This window comes from Ictalurus punctatus, chromosome 26, assembly GCF_001660625.3.
Source record: "Ictalurus punctatus breed USDA103 chromosome 26, Coco_2.0, whole genome shotgun sequence".
In the NCBI taxonomy this organism is placed as follows: Eukaryota; Metazoa; Chordata; class Actinopteri; order Siluriformes; family Ictaluridae; genus Ictalurus; species Ictalurus punctatus.
The window spans coordinates 681,292-707,500 of record NC_030441.2 but is presented as its reverse complement, the minus strand read 5'-3'; the positions used below and the strand labels follow the sequence as shown (position 1 = coordinate 707,500).

At 38.5% G+C, this 26,209-nt stretch overlaps 3 protein-coding genes across 4 annotated transcripts in view; 1 reads left to right on the top strand and 2 right to left on the bottom strand.

The window, feature by feature from the left end:
• The window catches only part of actb1 (actin, beta 1), a 3,728-nt gene extending 3,398 nt beyond the window's left edge, over window positions 1-330 (bottom strand). The window contains exon 1 of the mRNA XM_017457500.3: window positions 261-330. The gene's annotated coding sequence lies outside the window, so the exon portion shown is untranslated. The remainder of the gene's footprint in view (window positions 1-260) is intronic.
• A 6,441-nt stretch (window positions 331-6,771) lies between these two features.
• Window positions 6,772-13,827, top strand: fscn1b (fascin actin-bundling protein 1b). The gene is made up of 5 exons (XM_017457499.3): window positions 6,772-9,914; window positions 10,654-10,810; window positions 11,102-11,223; window positions 11,333-11,503; window positions 11,750-13,827. Exons 1-5 carry the CDS (start codon window positions 9,098-9,100, stop codon window positions 11,953-11,955), a joined length of 1,473 nt encoding a protein of 490 aa, XP_017312988.1. The 5' UTR covers window positions 6,772-9,097; the 3' UTR covers window positions 11,956-13,827.
• Window positions 13,828-15,956: 2,129 nt separating this feature from the next.
• Window positions 15,957-25,958, bottom strand: abcg2b (ATP-binding cassette, sub-family G (WHITE), member 2b). 2 transcript variants are annotated; one of them, XM_017457495.3, is made up of 15 exons: window positions 25,689-25,956; window positions 24,810-24,869; window positions 24,097-24,214; window positions 23,828-23,983; window positions 23,589-23,746; window positions 23,350-23,501; window positions 23,181-23,264; window positions 22,518-22,660; window positions 22,198-22,349; window positions 21,658-21,747; window positions 21,406-21,530; window positions 21,062-21,216; window positions 20,852-20,941; window positions 17,350-17,402; window positions 15,958-16,377 (listed from the first exon to the last, which is right to left on the bottom strand). In XM_017457495.3, exons 1-15 carry the CDS (start codon window positions 25,844-25,846, stop codon window positions 16,230-16,232), a joined length of 1,842 nt encoding a protein of 613 aa, XP_017312984.1. In that variant the 5' UTR covers window positions 25,847-25,956; the 3' UTR covers window positions 15,958-16,229. The 2 variants fall into 2 exon arrangements, with proteins under 2 accessions (XP_017312985.1, XP_017312984.1); XM_017457496.3 differs by lacking the exon at window positions 24,810-24,869 and having other exon boundaries at window positions 15,957-16,377; window positions 25,689-25,958.
• Between the last annotated feature and the right edge of the window lie 251 nt (window positions 25,959-26,209).

Genomic DNA, 26,209 nt, shown 5'->3' with positions numbered 1-26,209 from the left:
ACTCACACCGAATAATAGCGTTGCATCATTTCACAAAGTAGTATTTATATTTAAAAGATAATAAAAAAAATTTCTTAGTTCAAGCATAGCCAGCAAGGAATCATTTGCATTATAATGAGATACTAGAGCTGAGAAGGATTACACACAAAAAAAATCAATATAAATAATTCCCAGCGATAAGGAAAAACAACAACAAAGCACTTTAAGGCAGAATAAATAGAATCGTAAACATCATTAGAGAAAGCTAAAGCGCGTCTTACCGAGCAATTAAAGGTTGAACAGGAATGTGGTTGTAATAAAGGAGCACTGCTTCCGAATGCACAGAAAAACTCAAAGTGGTGTCTGAATGGTGACGGCGCTCCTTTTATACCCCGCGCAGTGGCCGGCGACTTCCATATAAGGTAAACTTTCGGAATCGCGTGATCTGATTGGCTAGACGTCACCCAGTTGGCGTGTTCCAGGCCCATTGCTTGAAATTCAAGTTAAGAGTTGAGTTGTGTGGTGGTGGAAGCGAAAGGAACATAAAAAAAAATAGAAGAAGAAGAAGACATGATTTGTGCAGAATTACACAATAATATGTTATATATAGTCGAAATTTATATACTTCAGGTGCATCTTAGTAGACATGCTGTTGGGATATAAGCGTTGACTATTCATTAACCAGGCGTAAACAGTTTGATGCTAAATAAGAGCTCGTTTAGCTAAATCTAACGCCAGGTTATGGAGAATGAGCACATTGTTGGTCTTAATACGCATGTAATTGACTCATTTTCATCCTGGAATGGGGATTTACAAGCACAGGAGTTTGGAATACATATATATCTATATTTAATCCATTCATTGAAAGAGTCGACTCCTGACTCGTCCGTTCATAACGGTTCTTTATAAATGCAATACATTTCCTGTCCAGCAATACCGCACTCTTAAATAAATAAATAAATAAATAAAATACTGCAAAGTAAAAGCTCCCGGTATTGTCTTGCGCGCTGATATGGGTCACTTCCGGGTTTAAAGCCACGTGGGCGTGTCTGATTCCATTCATTTGGTAAAAAATAAGAAATACAAATAAAAGGCCATTATACGCTATTGTATTAACAATACTTCTTTGTGATGAATTAACATGCATGCTCTATGACTAAAATAAACCCTGCACCCGTGTGCTATATTAGAAACAGTTTCTAATCTTTTCAGTATACAATTTTTATAATCACAGGACATCAATTCTATTTATGTGGTAGTTCTGTTCATGTAAATGTGCTGCATCCACGCCCCATTCGTGTATTTCAGGATACTAAAAACTAAACAGTCATAATTTGGAGCAGACAGAGGTGTGTTGAACGATCAGGAGGAATTCATCCTCTTCCAATGTGTTTAAAAAAAAAATGTCATTCTTTATACACTGAGGTTAACTTGATTCCCACTAGTACGATCCATTCTTTCGTTAACGAGTGTTTGTCACAGTGCTTTTTAATTCTCAGAGGTTACTGGTCAGAAAGTGTTGATTTGTCTGTAATTCAGATTACAAGTTTATATTAATGCCTTCGTGTTATTATGTTATTGTTTCTATGGTAACTACTCTTTCGCAGGGACTTGTACGGTGCACAATATACATCTAAACCTGATAACAAACTGATTTTAAAAATGTGTTGTTGCTTAACAAGGAAAAACATATCAATCATCAGTTTATAGCTGCTGTAGCATAAGTGATAACATGAACTAACTTGTTGTAAGGACATACCAGAACATTAAACGTAACTATAAATTGTTAAAAAAAAATTTAATCAAAGGCAGATTGCTGTTGTATAAAAAGAAGAAAAAAAACACTTTATGAGTGGAAATAATCAATTTTGGAGTGGCAACCGTGACTCCGCTTCTTGTCAATGCATTTGTTTTCCTATAACAGCACATCCAATGTGTTATTCCTTAAAGCATAGATTTTTAAAATATTTTGCAATGTAGCCTAAAAAAAAATTGTAATAAATAAAGTATGTAGATCAAATGAATTATTATTAGTGTTGTAGTTACGGTCTGTTATTACTATTAATGGGAAATGTAACGTATGCATTACAGGATAAAAGTTGCTGTGGCAGGCATCGTGAGACACATAAAATGTGACAATGATCTGAATATTTTAAAAAAATCACAGATAATTAATTAATTAAGAGCTAATTCTATTGCCCTAGCTTCAGTTTAACCCCCGTCAAGATAACTTCTGAGGTTATTGCCATGCAGATTATTGTTAAGTTGCATTCATATATGAGGAAAGAACGTTCTAGTATTATGGCCTACAAAAAAGAAAACAAAATCTAATTACGTACATTATTCTAATTCTAACTGTGGTTAAAATTCTAATTCTAACTGTGGTTAAAATTCTAATTCTAACTGTGCTCTACGGTCTGATGTGCGACATGTGGAATGTTTATTACGCTGGGAACGGTTCGCTGAAGAAGAAAAAAATCAACGTCGAACTGCCTTGGAAACTTGGAAAGCAAGAATTTGTGTCTTTGATGTGTTTTGATTACATTGGTGTTGACCTAAATTTCAATTCAGAATTCAAATCCAAAATGTCTTGCTTTTGCACCAGTCCGATTTGATTTGATATATTCCCACTAAAACATGTTACATTCTTTACATAGATTCTAACTTAAAAGGAATCTGACTTGGGAATTGCCCCACTAACGCAGTTTTAATCCAAAAAAAGCAGTACAATTAGACAGGCACAAGATAAAGGTAAATATAAATGAGATAAAGATAAATAAAGATCAGTATATTTTCTAGAAGCCATTTTGGGACCAACACATTTTTTTACTGGGTATATTTTAAAGCTTCTTCTATTTTAAAAAAAAACAACTTTTTTTTATATCATAAGCTAAGGGCGAGGCATGATAACTAAGAAAGTTAGAAGGTTCATTCAGTCTTCATGAAATAAGTCAAATGTTATGTTTGCACACACGTTATTCGAGCAAACATGCCATGCCCTTGGCAGAATCACATCCTGCATCATACACACTGACTCAGACGAGCAGTTTATTTTCATACCTGACAGATAATACCAGCTGTAATGATTATGCTAATCGACCAGATTACTGATTACACGTCCGTTGACCTGTAAGGAAGTCACACTGATGACTAACAATGCTGTATCACTTTATGAATGGGGATTGGCTTTTCATTAGCATTCCCTTTAAGTGTGTATGTGCATGTGTGTGTGTACATCCAAGTATGATAGGTATTCCACAATCTGTTTTGGTATGTGTTACAGTTTCAGTGTTGTGTGGTAATGTCATTCAGTATGAGTCTGTGTGTATGTGTGTGTGTGGGAGTAGGCTGGTATCAGCAAACTGCATATCTACATTATGGCAATAGCTGAAGGACTGAAAGCCTTTTAAGGATTTTTTTCTAGGAGGGCGAGGCAAAAGAAAAGTCATGAAGCAAATCTGAAATAGGAACCTCCTCTAATCTTCCTCTCTTGAAACAAAAGAGGAAGTTTGGCTTCCACCCCAAGAAAAAAAGCTAAAAATGAACGCAAAGCATTCTGTAAACAGTTCGTTTTTTTGACAATCCTTAACCTTTTAATCACACTACAATAGAGGTCTGACCTTTATATCCTGTACCTCCTCATGCACACTTCCCAAAAAACACAAATGAATCCTTGTTTTTGCAGCAGAAGTGGAAAAAGTACTGAAATTCAACTAAAAGTGCAAGTACTTGATATCAGTCTAAATGAACACTCTGGTAACAATTGAAGTTCTAAAGTATCAAAAGGAAAAGTACAAGAACGATTCACTGAGGAAAACGACGTCTGCCTCGATTTCAAATCACAGTGATTTTTAATTACTGATATTAAATAAGTGTCTCTTTCACCAAGAAACCAAAGAACGTGCTAAAACATTAGCTAAGCCTAAATAACACCTTTATTCCTAACCTCTCACGTTAACTGGAACGATTGCCAGAGTTGTTTTTTCGTCCGCTTTCAAAAATATTCTGCATCTGCGAAGAACTTTGTTTTTATTGTAAAGCAAACAATTGAAGGTTAAATCTAATCACCTTCTGCAAATATAGGCTATGGCAAACAAAGGGAAAGTGTAAGTGTAGACAGTGTGTGTGTGTGTGTGTGTGTGTGTGTGTGTGTGTGTGTGTGTACTATAAGATATTTTGTAAAGATTTAGAAAGGGAAAAGGGGATAAAGTCTGTACATCAGAAATGCGCGTGCACCACGGTGACCTTGTTTCCCACATAAAGCCCGAGGCGCAGTTTACTTTCAGGCCTTTTTGTGTGGGGAAATTTTGCTGAGCCCTAGCATTATAAAACCTCTGACAATAGAAACTAACTGAATGCTAATTGCTAAGCTATTGGAATAAATGTACAAAGTGCACGTAGCAGCAGATAGAGTTCATCTCATCTCATTCTCGCTGTCACGTCGCAACACACAAGTGTAGTTCTGACAGGAATTTAGATCCGTGGAGCTAATTTAAAGCTAAATTTGCCTCAGTATATATTATTATATGATTATAGAAAAATGAAAAAGAAAAAAAAAAGCAGTGAGGAGAATGTTGAGAGAAAGTCATTAGTTGAAGTGAGGTAGACCAACTGAGAAGGACCATCGCTTCCACCTGGAAGTGAAATTATGTACAGTTACTTCTCCAAAGCGGAAAATGAATCGATGCAGTCCACGAAACCTACACAGGGGACTTTGAAGGGGACACGGTCACGGCAGATCATTTCTACAGTCATTTGTATTAACGTTATACTGTTTAAAGTTGACATTTTTAGTAAATGATATTGAAAGCACAATAGTGACGAAGGATAGCGGAGTTTATTCTTTGTGGTTTTTCTTAAAAACTTTATTAACTTCAACAGAACAGGAGCTATCTCGTTTCGTGGATGTTCAACAACATTAAATTTATTACTGTAATTGGATCAAACGTAGGACGTGTCGTTCATTCATACACTGATACCCAACTCTGGTCCTGGAGTACCCACTGTCCTGTAGTGCTGTCCTTTATCCTGTTCAAACACACCCACTTTAACCCACGAAGCCCTGCTAATTAGCAAAGTCATCGAATTTGTTGGGAGCAGGGAAAATACACACTGTGCAGGACATGGAGTGTTGTAGGATCACGGTTGGAAACCTGTGCTTTATTGTTAGTGTTGGTTACTGTGGTACAGCAACCTAACAGTAACGTCAGTAAACTACACCGCATCGTACCACCCCGTCGTTGATTATTTTCCTCTAACAGCACATCGCTAAGTGTTTTATTCATTATACCGCTACTGTATGTTGCAGTGGGAATATGCATAGCACGTTTCTTTGCTGTTTGTAGTCTGTTCAAGTCAATAATTTACACAAGCGTCAGTGATCTGCGATAGAACACAGGCTTCGGCTTCTGCCGTAGACGAGAATTCTGATTTGCAGTTACTTTCAGCCCTTACAAACTTTACAGTCCTTCTCATGAAGGATTAACGAAAACAGAAGAGCTTTTTGGTTTTGTAGAGAATAACCACACTGTTTGTAGAGTGGTCTAAAACAGCTCTGCCTCCCAAACATTTCATTTCCTGCAGACCTTGGAGGAATCAAAAACTGCCCAGGAAGTGACTGTGAATGAGGCCGTTTCAATGGGAACGCGATTTGCTTTAAGGGTTACTGTCTCTTTAAGAAAGAAAAAAGCAACAACAACAACGGCTCCAGCTGAAGACCTATGCCTTTTATGGCGATCGCTCAGCGGGTCACGTGACGCGGGGAGTTGGAACGCCGGGGTCACGTGATTTAAGAAAGCGGAAGTCAGGAAGTGAGCATTCATTCTCAACATATTTGGTACGAAATAAATTTTACTTTTATTATTATTATTATTATTATTATTATTATTATTATTATTATTATTATTGTTATTTTTTAAAATGTTTTTTAATTGTGTATGTTATACATGTGCGCATAGTAAAATAATTCAGTTTATAATACACACATGCACACACGTTTTGATTTATACATCTTGATGTATACATTTATCAACTCTGTAATAGAAGGCTCATATATTCTCTGTATAACCCATTTATGATATCTGAGTGTAGTACTGGGGATTAATGAATAGCTAATTCCTTATAAGGCAACAACAGGCCACAGGCACAGAGAATTAGAATCAGGAAGACAGACAGGTGGAGGTCAGTGATGCCACCTCTTCTCATTAGCTACAGGTGACTGCAAACCCCCTATAAGGTAGAAACTCGGCTACTCTTTTAGGGCGGGTCCAGTGTGATCCATCACCAACATCCCAGCCAATAGAAGCGCTCCATTTTCAACCTTCGACAGGTAAACTCGTAGTATTGGCTAAATAAGGCAAAGAGGAAGGATTACTGCCTTTTAAAGAATGAGAACGTCACACACACACACACACACACTTTAAAGATAAAAAGACTTTTTTTTTATTTAGGTGCTTATCAGATTGAACAATATTAAGTAATATCTTTTAACATCATTAAGGGCACTAAACACCTTAATCCCAGATAATTGCTGCTAGCAGCTATACGTCTTGTTGTACGTAATCCACGTATCTATGAGAGAGAGAGAGAGAGAGAGAGAGAGAGAGAGGCGTTGTTAACTCGTACTCAAAAAGTGGCTATAAGTCGACTGATGACGTCATAGACTAATTTGCATATTCATAGAATGGTCATGATCATTTGCATTTCATCATGTGTTAGGTGAAAAAGTACGATTTGAGATTTCTAGCAGATAATTAGAACAGAGGTTTTTTTTTATCAGAACGGAGAAAAGAAGTCGGCCCTGCGCGTGTCTTTTAGAAAAGGATTCAACCAATCGGAGTCAAGAATTCAACACCGCTGCGGAGTTGGAAAGAGTACGCAGGACAGTGACAGTCGTGATCAAGTGTAAATAAGTCATAAACTACTTTACAAATTCTCAACAATCAACACAACTAATCTGAAAATGTTCTATATCTAAGGAAGGCATGTTAAAAGACCTAACCAGGTGAATAATCAACAGTATAGGCTATAGCTAACTAACTAGCTAGCTAACTTAGCCAAATGCTGTTGGTGTTTCACTAGCTCGTTAGGCTCATGTTAATTCATACATGTTTCTAGCGACATAGTTAGCTACACATTATCTTGAATGTTTCCTATTAGTCCTAGTCCTAATAGCACTTCAAGATATTTAACAAAACAGGACATTACAACAAAAAGTAAAGCGTCAAAAGATCTGGCTAGCTAGGTTAGCTCACTGAGATAAGCTAATGGTTTACATGTAGCCTACATGTACATGGCTGTACAGTCTTCCACTCTTAAATGCAATAATATATATTATTAAGTAACTAACCGATTGGCCCCCTAAACTCTCAGCATATTTATTCAGATATTCATGCTAAAGCACATCATTCGAGAGCTACTGTGAATTTTTCACTGTTTATAAAAGTTATGCTCTGAAGTGTTCAGTCGCACAGACTTCACTTGCACTAATAAAGTAATAGAATGGGTCTTCAAATGGCTGAAGGGGAAAGAGCATGGGAATGAGGTTACTATAAAGGTGACCCTAATTCTGAACGTTCGGTCTCATTTATCAGCACAGATTGAGGTGGAAATTCATGAGTCTTGATATATATAAAAAAAATCATTCTTTCTTATTCTCTTACTACCTAAGGCTCTTAAGGCCCGTGGATGTGAAATGTGAGAATTTAGTAGGCCACTGTGAGAAATCTTAATTTTAGGTCTGTCTCCAGAGACATGAAGCGCTTTTGATTCTGTCCCAGTTCCGGACAGCGAATAAAGCCTGATAAACGAATCCTGTGGAGGCCGTCAGCACGTCAGAGATATCGATTACCTGGTGCAGGTGTGTCTGTGCATGCATTCGTCAGTATGTTTGAAGAACCTCTGACCGCTGCAATCAACGATAAAATGAAGGACTTATAACATATAAATATAACCACATCATCATCACTTGTTTGAATTCGTACGTTCGAGTAGAGTGGTTCTGAACTTACAAATGGTACAAAATGATCAATTTGTTATGGATCTTTTCGAGATCTGTTGCTGGTTGTCAGATTATCTGATCGTCTACGAAACAGTATTTCTCCTGCCGAAGCACGAGTCTGTGAATCACGTCTTTCGCATATTTTTACGCGGTTGAATCGTCAGTTCTGATTAGTCAGAGTCATTTTCTATTACAGCAGCTCTGACAGTAGTTCCGAAATCCAATAAATCAAATCCAATTTGTTTACCTATTAACGCTCTCGTTCTAATACGCTCTCGTTTCTATAGTGACATAGAGACCGTGCAAACGGATTAAAAACGTGTGTAGTCGTTCATGTGGTGAAGTTTCCCTCAGGGGAAGGAGATGTTTATGGAAGGAGTCTCCAGTGTCGGCGCTGTGTAACAGTCAGAGGTAAAGCAGTAACTTTAAGTGTTCCCACATCTTCAGGACTGAGGAGTTTACGCTTCTTTGCGGTTTCTCGATAACATTGTGTAACAAGCTGTGATTTTTTTTGTTTTGTTTGTCTGGTTATCAAATAGAGGAATAAATGACTCCGGGATGTGCTGTTATAGGAAAACAATCAACTTTGGGGTGGTAACAGTAACTCTGCTTCATCATCACACCACTCCACCATGTGTTTACTTGTGTTTCTTACTTAATCAGCAAGAATCAGATTCGAGAATTCAACAGAAATGTGAGATAAAATTACATTCTACACAGAATGAAGTAGGCTAAGCTAGTGGGCTTTTTTTTATTCTCCCATAAAAGCGCGGAAGTGTGCACTTTTTTTTTTCCTCCTGGCAACTGCTGACGTCAGAAGATAACGGTCACGCTGCGTCGATGCGCGCGCCGGCCAGGTGCTGCGCGCTCACAGTAGCCTACAGATGATAAGCGCGCGCACCTGCTTTATTCAGAGACGTAGAAATAAGAGGAAGGCGCGCGGGGGGGGGGGCTGGAAAACCTTCTTTCTCCTTCTCTCTCTCTCTCTCTCTTTCTCTCTCTCTCTCTTACTCACGCACGCGCGTGCACACCAGCACACGGACACGCGCGCGCACTCAGAAAGCTAACGGTCACACCCACCCGGACTCCCACAAAAATTCTCTAAATCTCTAAAAGAAAATGGCTTCCGGAGGTTTGGGAGAGAGCACACTCATCCAGCTCGGGCTGATCAATGCAGAAGACAAGTATTTAACCGCGGAGGCGTTCGGTTTCAAAGTGAACGCGTGCGCCACGTCCATGCGTAAGAAGCAGGTGTGGACGCTGGAGCACGCGGACCAGGCGGGAGACTCCAGCTCGGTCCTCCTGCGCAGTCACCTGGGTCGCTATCTGTCCTCCGACAAGGACGGCAACGTGACGGCGGAGTGCGAGCGACCCTCCCCGGACTGCCGCTTCTGCGTGGTGGCGCACGCCGACGGACGCTGGTCTCTGCGCTCCGAGGCGCATGGCCGCTACCTGGGAGGCGCCGAGGACCGCGTGGTGTGCTCCGCGACCGACGAGAAGTGGTGCGTGCACCTCGCCATGCACCCGCAGGTCAACCTGTACAGCGTGGCGCGCAAGCGCTACCTGCACGCACACCCCGGGCGCGGCGAGCTCGCGGCGGACCGCGATGCACCCTGGGGCGTGGGCTCCGTGCTCACCCTGGTGTACCGAGAGCGCCGCTACCACCTGCAGACAGCCGACGGCCGCTTCCTCGCGAGCACCGGCGCGCTGGTCACTGAGCCGCGCGACGACACCGGATTCACGCTTGAGTTCCGCGCGGGCACGGTGGCGTTCCGGGACGCCGCGGGGAGATACCTGGCGCCCTCCGGCCCGAGCGGCGCGGTCAAGGCGGGTAAAAGCGTCCGCGTGGGTAAAGACGAGGCGCTCGTGCTGGAAAGAAGCCGCGGACAGGTGGTGCTCACCGCCAGCAACGACAGGAACGTGTCCACGCGCCAGGGTGCGGCTTCTATTCACTGATAATAAAGTGATACAAATATCAACCCTTTTATGCGTAATGTCCACCTCTCTCTCTCTCTCTCTCTCTCTCTCTCTCTCTCTCTCTCTCTCTCTCTCATGCTTATGGCCATACTTTTAGGAAAGTAGAAGATGTAAATCACCTCCATAATCACCTCAGACGTCATTGTCATTAACCACAAACCATCATTCTGATGTCTGTTGCCATTCTCGATGTTTCTGGTAAATATCTTTACAGTTTTTCAACATTAATTATCATAATTTCCCACTATCAGGAAACACCCAGATGAAGTAAACATCGCGCCCTAGTTATTGATTTAGTAAAATATAAAAGAGCCCTGTGTCAGAAATTCTTTAGGGAAGCAGAATTATTTTATTCCTCTAGCGCTCTTTCTGAGTGTACAAGAACCTTTGTGACAAGAATAATGTACTGAAAGGATGTTTTGCAGATTTATTTATTTATTTATTTTTGATGCCTCATCCTCTAATCTACTGGTCCAATTCAATGCTCTCCAGAACGTATATGCCCCGCCCCTGGGGCTTGTCTTTAAAAGAGGGCGGAGTCACAGTGATTTATCAGCCTAATCAGGTGTTTCTCTAGTGTAATAACCTATTACCAGTACAAATCACCTTAGTTAAGTATCGACATACACCCCGAGACAAAGCATGAGATCAAACCTGCGTCTGAAATCCCTGTCTGATTGGTTTGTGATGCGTTTCAGGCGTAGATCTGTCAGCCAATCAGGATGAAGAGTCGGATCAGGAAGTCTTCCAGATGGAGGTGGACCAGGAGACGAAGCGCTGTGCTTTCAGGGCCTGCAATGGGAAATACTGGAGTCTCACTCCGAGTGGAGCGATCCAGTGCACTGCGTCTGAAAAGTAGGGAACTACAACCGCAGTCCAATTTAATACGACAGATAAATTAGGCGACGAAAATAAAACTATGACGCTATTCTTAATTAAGTCATTGTTGGCAAGTTGCTGTGATATAAGAGGAATAAATGCAGTTAAAGGCAATGAATCCACTTCACGGAGGTAACGCTAACTCCACGTCATCTTCCCGTCAATGAGCAACGTTTATTTTCCTGTAACAGCACACTCCCCCGAGAGTTTTATTCCTTACATAACGTCCATAAACATTATGCTAATCACTGCGCTCATTTATTATAGATCAGCCAGCTGCTTCTTTGAGTTGGAGTGGAAAGGAGCGAAGATCACTCTCAAGGCCAGTAACGGCAAGTACTTAGCAGCCAAGAAGAACGGCCAGCTGGCGGCCTCCGTGGACTCTGCAGGTGTGTGTATGAGGAGCGGATACCCTTTTTGTTAGCAGCAGACAAATGCTTGCAGTTCTAAAATCAAGAATTCTCGTTCTCTTCGACCACCGTGTTGTGATTGTTCCAGGTGAACAGGAGGAGTTTGTTTTGAAGCTCATTAATCGGCCGTTAATAGTCCTGCGTGGGGAAGACGGCTTCATCGGTTGTCGTAAGCAAGGCACCGGAACCCTGGACTCCAACCGCTCTTCCTACGACGTCTTCCAGTTGGAGTACAACAACAACGCATACGGTCTCCGAGGTAAGGCTTTTAACGCTTTGTCCAAGACTTTGCGAAGAAGAAGGGAGACAGCGTGGTATAAATATCCAAATGAATTCAACACAGAACAGGTGCACACCTTAGAGAAACAAAGCGACGATAAGACGGGGCGAAACCGAAACAAAGCACATGCTAACAACTTAGCGCATGACTTCAGGGATGTTTAATCCGGCCGAAGGCAAATCACCACTCACTCTCTCCATCTCTCTTTCTCTCTCTTCCTTTTAGACTCGACAGGGAAGTACTGGATGGTGGAGGCCAACGGTGTCGTCGTGAGCAGCAGCGCCACTCCTGTCTACTTCCTGTTTGAGTTCTGTGATTATAACAGAGTGGCCATTAAGACACAACAAGGCCTTTATCTGAAGGGAGACCATGCTGGGGTATTGAAGGCTAATGCGCAGGGTATCGCTAATGCTACGCTGTGGGAGTACTAATACATACCTGAGTGTGAAAGTAGCTTAACCTACACTCACACTAGCAAGTGACTACTCAGATTCTACACACGTCCGTGACACATTTCAACTTTAGTTCCTACCTGCAGTTAGTTCCCATTTACAGTTTCAAAAACGCAAGTTAGCTCGCTTTGCTAATCTAATCTAAGAATGAAGCTAGTACAAGGCTGAGCACGTAACACGTGACTCCAAAAAGTCGTTTTTGTTCAACTATAGCGCTATATATAGAAAATAAAATGCTGGACAGGCCCCGCCCACAAACAACGACAGTAGCACACCCATAAAAGACAAGCTACAAGCAACACTTGTCACTTGCTAGTGTGAACGTACGGTTACAGCCTTCTGCTATCTTGTCATGCGAACTATTTCAGAACAAAGGACGCTATAAGTACAAACTATGATAGGTAATGTGAATACAAAGCTCAAAGCAACCAAATTAGCACATAAAAAAAAGCACGTTGCACACGAAACCAAGACAAACCGCACACTAAGACGTTTCTGTATTAGATAACTAGCGAGGAAAAATCGTTCTTATTAGCTACGCGTCGTCTGAAAGCTCATACTGAAAACTCATATCGTCAGCTTTTGTAATTTTGTAAAATAGAAACATGGGTGTTAGAGGAGTGTAACACCATTCTGTTACTCTCTGTGTCTGAAATGGGCGTGGCCTAAATGGAAGTAGTTTTTTTTTTTTTTTTTTTTTAAAGATGAAGCCTACAAGTGCGTCAACTGGAAAACAGTGTAAGAATGTAGAAATGCAAACAGTTCCTCACGCTCAGCTACATCTCTCCAGTTCATTCTTATCCAGTGATGGGTGGAACGCAATCCCGTATGCTCGCAATGCTTTATGGGTAACAGGCACAGATCCTCAGCCACTAGGAACAGCACTGTAAGTGTTAACAGACGTGGAAGACGATGGTTAGTGTAATCAGCAGCTTGTCCTTCAGAGATGAGGACTGTGTCCTGAACCAGAAACATTTTTAGCGTGAACGGCGGCTGCCGTAATGAGGTCGTGTTTTAAATAGCAGCGCTGAGACTTAGAAAGTTCTAGAAGAACCACTGCTGCTCACCCGCGCTTTCCTGATGACATTTACGTCCCTTCACACACAAATCCCACCTTTGATTTGTTTATCAGATACACGGGGCACGCGTAGCCTCTTAAAAGAAAGATTCATCTCGAACCCGTCTGCGATCAAATCCTGAGTTGATGTTTGTGGTTTAATCTGGTTGGCGTACCGGTTTCCCACATTACCCACAATGCTGTTCTGATAGCGGCTGAGTGGGATTTAGCCCTAGCTCCGTCTCTTCATCACCTTCCGACGCTTCAACTTTAACGCGCTCGTCATCTCGTACATCGTTAACGAGTCTAACGTCGGCGTCTCCGTTGCGTCGACGCCGGACGATCCTGAACGTTGCTTAGGAAAACGTCGGTTTCAGGAGATGAAAGCGAAATATGACCGTTTGAGATCGCTTCGTCTTTTCCGTTATTAAACGTCATCGTAACCGCGCTAGCTATGGCACTAACAATAACGACGTGACGTCATCACGACCGCTAACTTCTCGCAGGGATAACAAAAAAGAAAAAAAACAACAACAACAACAGCACCAACCAAAATACAAATTAGCATCAGAATCGCAAATATTTCCATATGAACATATTTAAAGTGGAGTGGAGTTTAAGCTTTGGTTTAATTTGCACTGCTGTGTCTAAAAGCTTTAATCTGGTTTGAATGTACGTGAGGAAAAGTGATCGGTGCCTTTCTTATGTAAGAAAGTAGTATAGAAATGCTCGGGTTTTCTGTCTTCGTGTGCTCTTTGTAACGTCAAAGACAAATAAAGCTGGAGTCCAACTCAAAACAAGCTCTCGGTGTGCTTTTTGTGTTGTCAAAGATTCATTCGTGAATGTTAAGACTCAGCGACTTCATTCGAGCTAACGAGCTAACAAGGCCGTGTTAAAAGCAGTCAGTTTGAGCTAGTATGCTAAGTGTCACTAAGTCTTGTTTGAATTAGAGATTAGCATGCTAACATGACAGTGTTCTCTCTCACTCTCTCTCTCACTCACACACACACACACTCTCTCTCCTTGTTCAGATTTATGACTTTTTGTTTCCATGGAAACAGCAAGTGCAAAGTCACCAAAGTTGTGGGTGAGAAAGTAAGGGTTTGCATAACAAAATGGACGCACACACACACACACACAGTCTCTTCCGGCTCGCTTTCTCTCTCCTGAAGAGGTCGCATTGATAATATAGGCCAGGGTGTGACTTGAGAACTCGACAATTCGAGGACGTGCATTTTCTCTGCAGTGAACACACACACACACACACACACACACACACACACACAGAGGGGAGGCTTGGCAAGATGTATTAATGTCTAGCAGATGTGCATGAGAGTCATCTATAAAACACCCCCTCTCCCCTGCACACTCATACATACACACCCGAGGAAACATGTAGTGATGTCATAACACTAGTATGACACACACACACACACACACACACACACAGGAGACATAAAGGAGTCTTCAGAGTTTAATTCATCTCTAGTACGAGGACATTTGCAGAGTCATCCTCATCCTCACTACACACACACACACACACACACACAGATTTTGGAGGAATTTGGTCACGTGCTGCCACCTAGTGGCGACATCCAGTTTGGAAACTATAAATCCATTCAAAGCGGCAGTCAGTGAAGAGTCGGCTCCTTGAGTCGGCTCCTTGAGTCGGCTCTTTCAGGTGAACGTCGAGAGTCGACGTCGAGAGATTTCACGTGTTTGATCTGATTTATTAATTAATTCATTTAAATTATAGCGAAAGACTATGAAAACTAATTCCACAAAACAAGACAAGAAAGGTTTAAATGAAATAAAATTACATTGTGTTAAAAAAAAAGTGTTGAAAAAAGCGGGAGGAGATGGTGTGTCATGGGAAAAGAAATTCACTTTTTACCTTTCATTCGGATTGTGTGAAAAATGAATTACAAACATTACATACCAAAAACAGTAGAATAAATTTGTAATGTTCTACATGTAAAAATAAGTAGTAATAATATATATATATATATATATATATATATATATATATATATATATATATATATATATATATATATATATATATATATTTAAAACCCACTAAACTAAATGAAAACACTAAAGTTCAAAGAGTAAATAAAACGACATAAAAATAATAAATGATCAAATAACCATTACAAATAATTATAGAATTAAATAATTATAATTAAAAATCATTCGGATTAAGGTTGAAAGAAGTGGGGAACGGTGTGCATAATACCTATTTTTTTTTTTTTATTATAGGTAAGGTAATACCTTATTTTCTTATTGTTACTTTTTATTAACAATAATAAATGTATAAAACACAAGTTCATTCAAAATAAACAGTTTTAATTTAAAGAACGTAAAAATAATTGTTTTCATGATGTCATCTTGTTGGTCGTCTTCAGAAAGTTCAGCAGAACAGGAGATGATGATGATGATGGTGGTGATGATGGTGATGATGATGATGATGATGGTGATGATGATGGTGATGATGATGATGATGATGGTGATGATGGTGATGATGATGATGATGATGATGATGATGATGGTGATGATGATGATGATGATGGTGATGATGATGATGATGATGGTGATGGTGATGATGATGATGGTGATGATGATGATGATGGTGATGATGATGATGATGGTGATGGTGATGGTAATGATGATGATGGTGATGATGATGATGATGGTGATGATGATGATGATGATGGTGGTGATGATGATGATGATGATGATGATGATGATGGTGATGATGATGATGATGGTGATGATGGTGATGATGGTGATGGTGATGGTAATGATGATGATGGTGATGATGATGATGATGGTGATGGTGGTGATGATGATGGTGATGATGATGATGGTGATGATGGTGATGATGATGATGATGGTGATGGTGATGGTGATGATGATGATGGTGATGATGATGATGGTGATGATGATTATGATGATGATGATGATGGTGATGATGATGATGATGGTGATGATGATGAGAACACACAATGATTCACAATTTGTGAAATGTTGAAATTATGCCTGATGTCCAAACTGACAAATAAAGACAGGGAACTTTTTGATAGGTTTAAATGTGATGTGTGAATCGGAGTGGATTGTCGAATGCTGGTGGAGACGAGTGATGGATAATAAAAGATCAGCTTTTATTTCTACTTTTCCTCGTGGCGTAATTCCGTCACTTCCAGCGATTAATCCTGAGCAGCTGCACGTAGGCCAGCGTCATACACACCACCACCATGCCCAACAAAGCCACGTGATTCTGCCAGAACCCCCAAGCACTGTAGTCGATTCTCTGAGCCTCCAGGTACATCTCTCCTGTTAACCTTCAACAACGAAGAATGTTGAATTCACTACAATTCATCGCAGTGTTTGATCTACAGATAGTTCACAAAACTACAAATGTTTACTGGTATGGTGTCATTCTGTGATATATATATCAGTAATATTATTCTATATTAAATGAAAACACACAACTGCAGAAGATTTAAGGTCTAGGAATGACGTAGCCCACTTCAAGCTTGCGATTAAAACACTTTTGTTATTCTAGTTAGAATTTTAGAATGCCATTTTTTTTTTAGAATTTTAGAATTTTTGGAATGTTAAAATTCTTTGAATTCCTAGTTAGAAGTTAGAATTTGTTTTTAGAATTCTTGTTAGTTGTTATTCTAGTTGGAATTTTAGAATGAAAGTTTAGTATCTTAGAATTTAGGAATTGTTTTCATTTTAAGAATTCTAGTTAGAAAGTTAGAATTTTTTAGAATTCTAGTTAGTTATTATTATTAGAATTTTTACAATGCTAGTTGGAAGTTTGAACTTTAAAAAAAAAAGAATTTTAGAATTCTAGTTAGTTACTTTTTTAATTAGAATTACATTTGAGAATTTTAGAAGTTTTAGTTAGAAGTTAGAATTTTTTAAATTCTAGTTAGTTATTATTCCAGTTAGAATTTTAGAATTTTTTTAACGGTTAGAATTTTTAGAATTCTAGTTAGAAGTTAAAATTTTTCAGAATTTTTAAGTTATAAGTTAGAATTTAGAATTCTAGTTAAAAAAATTATTCAATTGTTTGAATGTCAGATTAAATTTTTTGATCATTTTAATTTTTAGAATTCTTTGAATTTTAGAATTCTAGTTACTATTCTAGTTATAATTTTAGAATTAGATTTTAGAATTTCTAGAATCTTAAGTTTTTTCAAATTCTAGTTATCAGTTGGAATTTTTAGAATTGTAGTTATTTATTATTCTAGTTAGAACTCCAGTGAAAATTTGCCTGAGATTGATTTTAGGACAGTACATACCTGGTACTGTTATCGTAAAACACCTGTCCTGTCATTTCGTTGATGGTTATAGCCTGGAAACACAGAATACAATCATAATACTGCAGCATGTTTATCGTAGCAAACTGCACTTAATAACTGCATTTCCTGCAGGATTCTTTAAAAAAAATTTTTTTACATATGAATAAAATAAAATAAAAAACACAGTGGAGTTACTGTTAGCACCACAAAGTTGATTATTTTCCAATAACAGCACATCCTGAAGAGTTTTATTCCTCTTACATCACAACATTTTGCTAAAGATGACTTTTTTTCATCCTCCTTCCAAAAATGCTCTGACATATTTAATCATTCGTTTAGCAAAAACTTGTAAAATTCTCAAATGTAATTCTAAAATCCTATCGAGAATAGTAACTAACTAGAATTCTAAAAATTCTTAATTTTTAAAAAATGTTCTAACTTCCAACTAGCATTCTAAAAATTCTAGCAGTTTAAACGTCTAAAATTCTAAAATAAATACATAAAAAATCAAAAATTCTAACTAAAATAATAACTAAGTAGAATTCGAAAAATTCTAACTTCTAATTAGAATAATGACTAACTAGAATTCTAAACATTCTAAAAATTCTTCAATTCTAAGATTCTAAAATTTTCTTCTAAAATTCTAACTAGAATAATAACTAACTAGAATAAAAAAATCTAACTTATAACTAGAATAACTAGCATTCTAAAAATTCTAATAGTTTAAAAGTCTAAAATTTTACAAAAAAAATAAAAAATCAAAAACGCTAACTAAAATAATAACTAACTAGAATTCTAAAATTCTAACTTCTAACTAGAATAATACCTAACTAGAAGTAAAAAATGTAACTTCTAACTAGAATAGTAACTAACCACAATTCTAAAATTCTAACTAGAATAGTAACTAACTAGAATTCTAAAATTCTTAAATTTTTTAAATGTTCTACCTTCCAACTAGCATTCTAAAAATTCTAGCAGTTTAAAGGTCTAAAAAAGATCTAAAATTCTAACTAAAATAATAACTAACTAGAATTCTAATATTCTAACTTCTAACTAGAATAATAACTAACTAGAATTCTAAAATTCTAACTAGAATAATAACTAACTAGAATTCTAAAATTCTAACTTCTAACTAGAATAATAACTAACTAGAATTCTAAAATTCTAACTTTTAACTAAAATAATAACTAACTAGAATTCTAAAATTTTAACTAGAATAATAACTAACTAGAATTCTAAAATTTTAACTAGAATAATAACTAACTAGAATTCTAAAATTCTAACTAGAATAGTAACTAACTAGAATTCTAAAATTCTTTAAATTTTTTTTAAATGTTCTACCTTCCAAATAGCATTCTAAAAAATTCTAGCAGTTTAAAAGTCTAAAAAAAGATATAAAATTCTAACTAAAATAATAACTAACTAGAATTCTAAAATTCTAACTTCTAACTAGAATAATACCTAACTAGAATTTTAAAAAATGTAACTTCTAACTAGAATAGTAACTAACCACAATTCTAAAATTCTAACTAGAATAGTAACTAACTAGAATTCTAAAATTCTTAAATTTTTAAAATGTTCTACCTTCCAACTAGCATTCTAAAAATTCTAGCAGTTTAAAGGTCTAAAAAAGATCTAAAATTCTAACTAAAATAATAACTAACTAGAATTCTAAAATTCTAACTTCTAACTAGAATAATAACTAACTAGAATTCTAAAATTCTAACTAGAATAATAACTAACTAGAATTCTAAAATTCTAACTTCTAACTAAAATAATAACTAACTAGAATTCTAAAATTCTAACTAGAATAATAACTAACTAGAATTCTAAAATTCTAACTTCTAACTAAAATAATAACTAACTAGAATTCTAAAATTCTAACTAGAATAGTAACTAACTAGAATTCTAAAATTCTAACTAGAATAATAACTAACTAGAATTCTAAAATTCTAACTAGAATAATAACTAACTAGAATTCTAAAATTCTAACTAGAATAGTAACTAACTAGAATTCTAAAATTCTTAAATTTTTTTAATGTTCTACCTTCCAACTAGCATTCTAAAAATTCTAGCAGTTTAAAAGTCTAAAAAAGATATAAAATTCTAACTAAAATAATAACTAACTAGAATTCTAAAATTCTAACTTCTAACTAGAATAATACCTAACTAGAAGTAAAAAAAAATGTAACTTCTAACTAGAATAATAACTAACTAGAATTCTAAAATTCTAACTAGAATAGTAATTAATTAGAATTCTAAAATTCTTAAATTTTTTTTAAATGTTCTACCTTCCAACTAGCATTCTAAAAATTCTAGCAGTTTAAAAGTCTAAAAAAGATCTAAAATTCTAACTAAAATAATAACTAACTAGAATTCTAAAATTCTAACTTCTAACTAGAATAATAACTAACTAGAATTCTAAAATTCTAACTAGAATAGTAACTAACTAGAACTCTAAAATTCTTTAAAATTTTTTAAATGTTCTACCTTCCAAATAGCATTCTAAAAATTCTAGCAGTTTAAAAGTCTAAAAAAAGATATAAAATTCTAACTAAAATAATAACTAACTAGAATTCTAAAATTCTAACTTCTAACTAGAATAATAACTAACTAGAAGTAAAAAAAAATGTAACTTCTAACTAGAATAATAACTAACTAGAATTCTAAAATTCTAACTAGAATAGTAATTAATTAGAATTCTAAAATTCTTAAATTTTTTTAAATGTTCTACCTTCCAACTAGCATTCTAAAAATTCTAGCAGTTTAAATGTCTAAAAAAGATCTAAAATTCTAACTAAAATAATAACTAACTAGAATTCTAAAATACTAACTAGAATAGTAATTAATTAGAATTCTAAAATTCTAAATTCTAACTAAAATAATAACTAACTAGAATTCTAAACATTCTAAAAATTCTTCAATTCTAAGATTCTAAAATTTTCTTCTAAACTGCTAACTAAAATAATAACTAACTAGAATTTTAAAAAGTCTAACTTCTAATTATAATAATACCTAACTAGAAGTAAAAAAATGTAACTTCTAACTAGAATAATAACTAACCACAATTCTAAAATTCTAACTAGAATAGTAACTAACTAGAATTCTAAAATTCTTAAATGTTTTTAAATGTTCTACCTTCCAACTAGCATTCTAAAAATTCTAGCAGTTTAAAAGTCTAAAAAAAAAGATCTAAAATTCTAACTAAAATAATAACTAACTAGAATTCTAAAATTCTAACTTCTAACGAATAATAACTAACTAGAATTCTAAAATTCTAACTTCTAACGAATAATAACTAACTAGAATTTTAAAATACTAACTAGAATAATAACTAACTAGAATTTAAAAAATTCTGACTTCTAACTAGAATATTAAAAATCTCACCAGGATTGCGGAATAATATAGACACTTTAGTAAACATTGCATCGGTGCATTTTAATCAATTTAATGTTACAATTTTAGAAATATCACACGTTTGTTTGTTTTTTTCTTTCCTTACGTTCAGTCCGTAGCGGAAGATGCTGAGCCACTTGAGCCAGGACAGCCAGCTCAGCATGGAGTTCAGATTCACCAGGAAGCCGCCGAATACCTGGGGTTTCAGGAACAGAAAGAGGAGTATCTTAGTCTTATAACAAATACATTTAACATTCAAATCAAAGCTTTGTGATAAAACAACAACAACAACAAATACAACAACAAAAATGCTGACCATCATGAAGACGAAGGGCATCGCGATGAAAATGTTGGCCATGGCGAAGGAGCTCACGCTGGCACTGGCCAGGAACGCCAGACTGACCGCCGCCAGACTCACCAGAGACATGGTCAAGAAGAAACACAGGAACGCCACGAACGCTGGCTTCAACCCTGAACACACACACAAATAATAATAATAATAATAATAATAATAATAATAATAATAATAAAATCAATGCCTGCTATGAAATATGGAAATAATTTCAGATGTTCAGCTTTAAGTAAAAGAAATAAAATTAACATATATTAAGCAAATAAATAAATGTTACTTGAATCAATGGTTCCACGTCTTTGACTCACCCATCATGTAATAAGAGATGGCGGAGAACACGAAGATGGGGATCATCCGGTTTGGTATTAAATCGACAAACACTTTGGACAGGAAGTACACAGAGGTTCGGTAATAGCCGCTCGAGTTCTCATGCCTGCGAAACACACACACACACACACACACACACACACACACACACACACACACACACACACACCACTTACTGGGAACTAATCTGTCGAAAGTGTAATGACCCAGTCATTAAAATCTCACACACTCACACGAACAGCGCTCTCTCTTTAATGAAGAGCTCCACCGCTGACAGGTTTGCAAACACCATGTTGATGATGAGAAAGAAGAACGCTCCGGTTCTAAAATCAGCACACACACACACACACACACATTCATAATGGCCATGTTTTTTAAGCACGTATATAGTTATATAAAGATAATAAGAGCTGCTGGGAGTGATATGTGAGGAATAACACACTCGGGGGCGTGCTCTTATGGGAAAATAATCAGCGACTGGGTGTTTTATTCCTCTTACACAATAGCCAGTGTGCTGAACAATTACGTCTGTGCGGCATACTTTTTATCCGTTTATAGTTACATTTATAGTTTCTGATAATTAAAGGACACCTTCTGACCAATCAGAATCAAGGTCTATCTATCCATCTATCTATCTATATACAGTCTGAAATATTGCTCCACAGCTTTGGGGTTGACTTGACGGGACCGACGGGTGCTTCACGGATTGACGGACGGAAAGAACGGATTGATGGACGGATGGACAGTGGAAGGATGGAGAGATGGGCGTGTACCTGTTCTGCAGGGCTTCAGGTAGCGTGTGAGGCATCTGAAAATAAATGAGTCCCACCAGCACTCCGAACAGCACGTTCAGCGCCGTCTGTGCATAGGAGGTCTGCGGATTCCTCAATAAGTTCAGCACCGTCCTCCTGGACACGATGTTTAACTGAACACACACGCACACACAGTGTGTACATAATTCGTTTATGGATTTATGACCTCAGACACACCTCAGGGTTTTTTTTTTCTTTCGATAACGTAAGTTCAACATGCGGTCATTTCAGATAAAGGAAAGGATCAGGATCAGCACACACACACACACACACACACACACCTGATAGAGGAACGACGTTACATAAGATGGTGATGATTGTTTCGCTGTGCTTGTGCAATCAGACAGAACTGTGAGCTGCTTCAGCTCCTCCGTGAGAGCAGCACGATCCCGAGAATCGCCATAAAGCTCCGCCAGGGATTTATCTGTGGGAGAAAACGCACAGCCGAAAGAGTAGAAACGATCTGAAACATCGTAGAAACGTTCTCCAAGGCACGCGGTAAAGAAATGCGTCCGTCATTAGTCGATAATATTCGAACTGTTCAGAGCCGCGGGTTGCGTATCGCTTTCCAGTTCCCTCTCGGCTAGCGAACCTGCTCTAGACGTCACGTCCTCTTTCCACCATGCTACACAGAGTTTCAGAATGTCACCTGACCACACGAGCGCATTATAAACACTAGTGCAATTATTATTATTACTGCGGTAGTTTATTTCCAATTATCCTCAACGGTGCAGCACTGAAACTGGAAAAGTCATCCGTGGCCTGTGTATGAGTGCTAACTGAAGTGAGGCTACACACATAACACAGCGTAACATGGACGACGAACCACGTCGCCACATTGTTTGTGCTTAACTATGAGAAGTACGCGTGAGTGGTATGAGTTCGGGGATTTTTAGCTGAGCCGATTAATTAGACGAAATTCTACTCGGATGGAAGACTTTTACCCGTCGGCACCGAAGGCGAAACTTCCCCGTTCATGATGTCCAGGAAGAAATCTGCAGGATTGTTGAACGCCTCGCACTCATAGCCTAATCAATAAAAAAATAAAACAATAAACATCGTACCTTGTGTTAAACATTACACTGTGCTCGCGTTTGTGGAAAGGACGGTTACCCATGTCATTAAAGTACTGAATGGTTTCGTTCGCAGGACCGGCGTAGACACACTCTCCTTTGTGGAGCAGAGTCAGGTGGTCGAAGAGTCTGAAGATGGAATAACGCGGCTGGTGGATGGAGAAAATGACGGTCTTGCCGCTACGGGACAGACTTGGAGAAAGACAGAACACGAAGGACGATTAGTCGAGTACGCGTCACGTTCGAGACGTTTTTCCCCCGTGACCGATGTCTGGGTACCTGTGCAGCAGAGCTACGATGCTGTTAGCCGTGTTGGAGTCGAGTCCGGTCGTCGGCTCGTCTAGGAAAAGGAGCGATGGAGAAGTCATCAGTTCCATTCCTATGCTACAACGCTTCCGCTCTCCTCCAGACACACCTCTCAGAAACTCAGTACCAATCTAACGACGAGAGACAAAGACACGTGCTCTAAACAGAAACAGGCGCTAGCGACGTTACAGAACGCAACGTGCAGATTTTACCTTCGTGTCGGCGCAGTCCTCCAGGCCCAGCTCGCGGAGAACGCTCGTCACTTTCTTTTCTTTCTCGGCGGTGGAGTATTGATGGCGTGGCAAGCGCAAGTGTCCGGAGAACATGAGGTTCTCGCGGACGGACAGCGTGCCCATCAGGATGTCGTCCTTATACACAAGGATAAATCGATATCAGTCGCTTTATCCGCCTGTGACGTCAGAACACGCAACCGCAAAACTTCGATCGGATGACTAAAGTTTATCCGAAAGATCTCCCTCACCTGAACAACGTAAGCTGAGATAAGACGCAGTTCAGAAGTGACAACCTTGTTATCGACCAACACCTGACCCGATCGTAAGCCACGAGGATCCTTCCTTCCAGCGATCACGTCCAAAAGTCTGCACACACACATATGTGTGATAGTAATGTAGGGGCTAATCAATATAGTTTACCAAACTATTTGCAAATTAAAAGCATAAAAGTTATTTATTGCCTAATTATTATAGAGGGAAATTTTTGGCACTACGTTTGGCAGAAACTCAGCGCGAAGAAGCACGGTGGTGGTAGCATCGTCGGCATCATGTTCCGAATAACCTTCGGCCTCTTCAAAGTTCAAAGATGTTGATGCACTTTATGTTATAACCAAGCCCTGATAAGTTTCCAGAACTTTGTTTTGACCGCCCCGTGGTTCTTCACAATGCTCGTTGTTGCAAACTTTGCTTGCTTCTAAGATTGGACGCATTTATCCTGAGGTCACATGACCCCTCAAGCGACGTAAGTATTACGGGACGCACTGTGTAGATTCATAAAACACAAGTGCGTTCACTTCCTGGTTGTGACACTACACAATGTCGAATGGTTCAAAGGGGGTGAATACTTATGCACAGCGCTTTAAATTTTACATTACAGGAAGTACGTTTCCGTTGTAATTCGTATCGGTTGAAAATCTTTCCCGTGCTCTACCTGACGTTCAGCGGAGTTTATAGGACTTACGAGGTTTTGCCGCTTCCTGTCGCACCCATGATGGCGTTCAGTCCTGTCTTCATGATGCCGCTAAAATAAGCAATGACAAAACAAACACATTGAGCGCGATGGTCAAGAAATTGCTCTTTATGCAGGACCAACACATGGGTATAAACAGAGGCATTGGTATTGCTGTTTGACCAGCAGGTTGTGAGTTCAAGTCCCACGTGCGGTTCTCAGCCGCAATGCGTTTCGCTTCACAGGTGTGTTGCTTTGAGTCTTTCAAATGAATACACTGTAAATGAACAAAATGGAATGACCTTCCCAAAGCACGAGTGGAATATGAAGCAACATTTAATGCCAGAGAACGAGCGGGTAACGAGTGATTGTTTACACCTGTGTGTGGATCGCAGCATGATATTTATCTGACTCTTCCTCTTTCGGTAGGCGGACGGAGAGAGAGTAATAAACGAAACAGCTCTGCCACTTTTCTGTGAGCATACATGATTTAATTATGCTACATTTGATTATTTATTTATTTATTTATTTATTGTTCGAGCTCATGTGAGAATGTATCTGCTGAGTGCTTAAAAATATTCAAATCTAGGTCTGGATTTAAACTGGACGTGGGTGTGGTCTCGACTGGAAAGGACTCGTACAGTTCCTCTCGATCGAGTCTACTTGACGCCATGTCGAATTTTCTGGAAAGCTTTCTATCTAACGTGACTGAATAAGCTAGGGGACTATCCTTCAATACTACGAAGTCTTTCGCAAATCAGAGAACACGAGAACTTTTGAACAATTCCTACCTATAAATATAAATCGTCTCACGTTTAGTTTCGCTTAAGCCGTTAGTAACGCAGGGTTAAAACTGGGCTACTGGAGCAAACCACTGATGATAGCACTGACCTGACATTTTTCAGGATCTCTCTCTCAGGTGCTCTCTTGCGACACGGCCCCCGGGAGTCTCTCACAGCATAAGAGATGTTCTGGAAGGTCAAAGTCGGTCCTGGGACGTTCACGCTTACTTTCTCGCCATTACGCTGCCCCAGAGGTGACAGATCCATCACGCAAAAAAAGGAGAGAAAAACAGAGAATGTAGAGAGAGAGAGAAGAAAGTGAGACTGGCTTCCAGTCAGTTTGATAAAAGGAATCTAGAGCAGATGTCAACAAAGCTTATGACCGCTGTGTGAACTGGTCAAAGTCCTTCTAAGGTTAAGTGTGTGTGTGTGTGTGTTACATCACAGTGATTAGTACGATCACCTCACTCCGCCAGGGTCGGGGGTTCGATTCCCGCCGCTGCGCTGTGTGTGTGGAGTTTGCATGTTCTCCCCGTGCTGCGGGGGTTTCCTCCGGGTACTCCGGTTTCCTCCCCCAGTCCAAACACATGCATGGTAGACTGATCGGCGTGTCTAAAGTGTCCGTAGTGT